The sequence below is a fragment of the Phalaenopsis equestris genome, unplaced genomic scaffold (assembly GCF_001263595.1).
Source record: "Phalaenopsis equestris unplaced genomic scaffold, ASM126359v1 Scaffold000814, whole genome shotgun sequence".
Lineage (NCBI taxonomy): Eukaryota > Viridiplantae > Streptophyta > Magnoliopsida > Asparagales > Orchidaceae > Phalaenopsis > Phalaenopsis equestris.
Genome location: NW_018165254.1, coordinates 437,062 through 440,190, shown reverse-complemented (window position 1 = coordinate 440,190; position 3,129 = coordinate 437,062). Strand labels below are relative to the sequence as shown.

At 35.5% G+C, this 3,129-nt stretch overlaps 1 protein-coding gene across 3 annotated transcripts in view; it reads left to right on the top strand.

Annotated features, from left to right (window-relative positions):
* LOC110031433 (eukaryotic translation initiation factor 4E-1-like) overlaps positions 1-2,856 on the top strand; it is a 61,829-nt gene extending 58,973 nt beyond the window's left edge. For all 3 annotated transcript variants that reach the window (XM_020734621.1, XM_020734622.1, XM_020734620.1), the window contains 2 exons: positions 2,361-2,426; positions 2,506-2,856. In XM_020734621.1, coding sequence (XP_020590280.1) covers positions 2,361-2,426; positions 2,506-2,556 — 117 coding nt within the window. In that variant the 3' untranslated portion in view covers positions 2,557-2,856. The remainder of the gene's footprint in view (positions 1-2,360; positions 2,427-2,505) is intronic.
* The last annotated feature ends 273 nt before the right edge of the window (positions 2,857-3,129 follow it).

Sequence of the window (3,129 nt, the reverse complement as noted above, 5' to 3'; positions counted from 1 at the left end):
ATATATATATATATCTATATATATATATATATATATCATAATACGTACCCAGGCCAGTTGGTTGGCATCCTCGACATAAGACCCCTTAGGTCGGGGGTTCGAATTCCCTCGGGCGACGTGAGCCTCAATGAGGTGGTACTCGAATTGTTAGGCATATTAGGAGTGATTGGAGGTTTGTATAATAGCCTCTTGCCTTTTCTTTAAAAAATATCTATGTGTGTGTGTGTGTGTCTCAATAATAGTGTTTGGTGCCCTGTTACAAAAAATTTAAGGACGAAGCTTTATTAACAATCTGTACCCTACTTGCATGCCCTCTCCCTCCTTCCCTGCTCTCCTACATTAGCTCTCTCAGTCTCTCCCTTTCTTTGGTCTCTCTCTCCCATGTCTCATTCTCTTGCTCACCCTCCCAACCTTCTCCGACTCCTCTCTCTCTTTCCATCATGCTTTTTCCTCCCCCCTCCTCCCCTGCGCTCTCTCTCACTCACTCCTTTCCAAAAGGTCAACCTAGGCAACAAAAAAGGGTTGATACCTTAACTAATGGATCATTCTGTTGGTTCGCTTAAATAGATTTAGTTTCACAAATTCTGTCAAATGGATCCAATGACAAACTATGACCACTGTTTAAAATTGTGTTATCTTGGATAAAGTAAAATAATAACCGGTGGAATCCTGCTGCCCTATAATACTGACGAAGTCCTTTAATACAAGAAGAAATAGTTTTTATTTGGGCCAATAGGCTTGCTCGCTAGAACCTTTATTGCATTCATGCCAGCAAAACTAAAATCACTTCCATCTGTGTGTGCGTGTACCCCTCCCCTACATCAAATAGGCATTTATGGTTTCAAATTCTTCTTTCAATCTTCTTGTCTACATGCAAATCACCTTGGTGAAAGTAATTACAAAGAAATCATGAAAGTTCATCATATCTTGACGACTCGATGTGAAATAAAAAAGAAGAAAAGAAAAACACTGACATGGAGGGAGAGAACAGAAAAAAAGAAAGGAAATAATAGTACATAGAATAATGGAAGGGTTTCCATAAAAGTTTAGTTCGGTGGTGTTACGTACCTTTCTTGGGTTTGGAGCTATGAAGTTCAGATGCTTCATGAAATAGAGTGCAGTGGACAAGCCTCCTACACCCTTAACACCTGTTGCCACACTGAAAATCATGTTTATTGTGTTTTTTAAATCTGGAAATACACGTCGAAAAAGTCGAGAAACAAAACGTAAATGGACATGCCCTATTATGGCCGTGACATGTGATGAGAATAAATTGTGTTTTTCCTGTGCGATAGATTCACAAATTATGTTTTTTATTGCTGATGGTGAAGGTTCTTTTGCGGAGGACATTGATATTAGTAGTGATGATAATTACACTCTCGGGTATATTGGGGCAATTCATAGCACTTCAATTTGTTCATATTTTGTGTCATTTTGAAAACTGTTCTTTTTTGTTTTTGGCATATTTTCCACGTGCACTATATTGTTGATATTGATGAAATTATGCCTAATGATTAATATTAATGCTAAGTAAGCAGTTGATAAAATATTGAAATGTGATTGTAACTAAACCAATGTTAGTTTTATTTTTGGTTGGTTATACTTGATATGGTACTGTGTGATGCTTTTTGATAAAATATTTTAGGGATAGATTTTTTATTACACAATTTATATTATTACTTGTAAAAGAAAACATCATATTCATTGCATTTTTTGCAGAAAGCGCCCAAGCAACTTGAAAACTCTAATCTTTCACATAGAAAATTTGTCAAAATTTACTTGAGGGTTTTTGCATTTTATTTTCTATGTTTGTAATACAACATAAGTGGCCCCTTTAGTAGGAGAGGTTAAGAGACCTAGTGATGGAATTAACTCATAATAGATTTGGTTTAAAACTGAAAATAAAGAAGTGCATAATAAATGAGATTGTAATCTTACGCATATTGATTAGGAAGACGGCGAGGGTTGTGCATGCTTCATAAAATATTGAAGTGAAATAAAATAAGAGGATCACCCAAGTAAGTTTTAGGCTTTTAGCTCAGTTTGGCTCATTTCAGCATTCCTAGATAAGGATGTGAAAGACTTGTTTGCCCTTCAACGCTTATGTTTAGCAGTTTTATATGCCCTGATTGTTAGAAGGCCAAGCTGGCTGCTACGTTGCTCTACGAGGTGTTAGCTGTTAGTTGAGAGCCAGTCTCTCCCTTCATGGTTTCTGGCATTGTTTACTCCCTGTTTGTCTCAGTAGGGCTGTAATTTAAGTGCTGTATTGTTGGGTGCCTCATAGTTTTCCTGTTTCTATATGTTATGAAGCTACTTAACAAATAATTGGTTGTTTTATTTTAATTTTTTTTTAATGAAAGATGATCATTGGAAGACAATGGAAGGAACTCATGGACTACAATGAGTCTATTGGTTTCATATCGCATGTAAGTGCATTGCATCTATTACCAATTCCATTGATGGAAATACAAAGTTTGATTTCATAATATTATTGTATCTTTACAGGATGATGCAAAGAGGCTTGACAGAGCTGCCAGGAATAAGTATACTGTATGAACTTTTATGTTCTCTGACGCTGAACGGTTATCCATGGAGGTACGGACTGGCTTGGGAACTCTTACGAGTACTCGTAAGAGGCGTAGTAATCTAGTAATCGGTTAGATTACTGTTTGATTTTGCTCGATAATGCTCCTATTTATGTCATTATATTTTTAATCAATTGTGGATGTATACTTTGTGGTAAAATCAATATCTTTCATGAAGTATAAAGAAGATTCGACTCTCGGTTTGATATCTATCTGACGTGACAACTATCACAACACTAATAATTCAAGGAATGGAATGAAAATTTTGCAAGAACATGTTGATAAAATTCTGTTTTTTTCTTGTTTTTTATTCCATGCTCGCAGATCACTATAAAGCTATCAAAATCTCATTTTTGTTTGAGGACGAATGTCATGTAGCATGCTTTTGCATTTCTTCAATTGTGCTCGCGACCTGGTATGAGTTCTTATAGTATAAAATGTTTGATGACACATTTGTTGCTAAAGCTGTCTTAAGAGTGATTTTTTATGTATTTAGATATGGATTTAATCCTAAATTTTTATAACTACTTGAAATAACTTTATA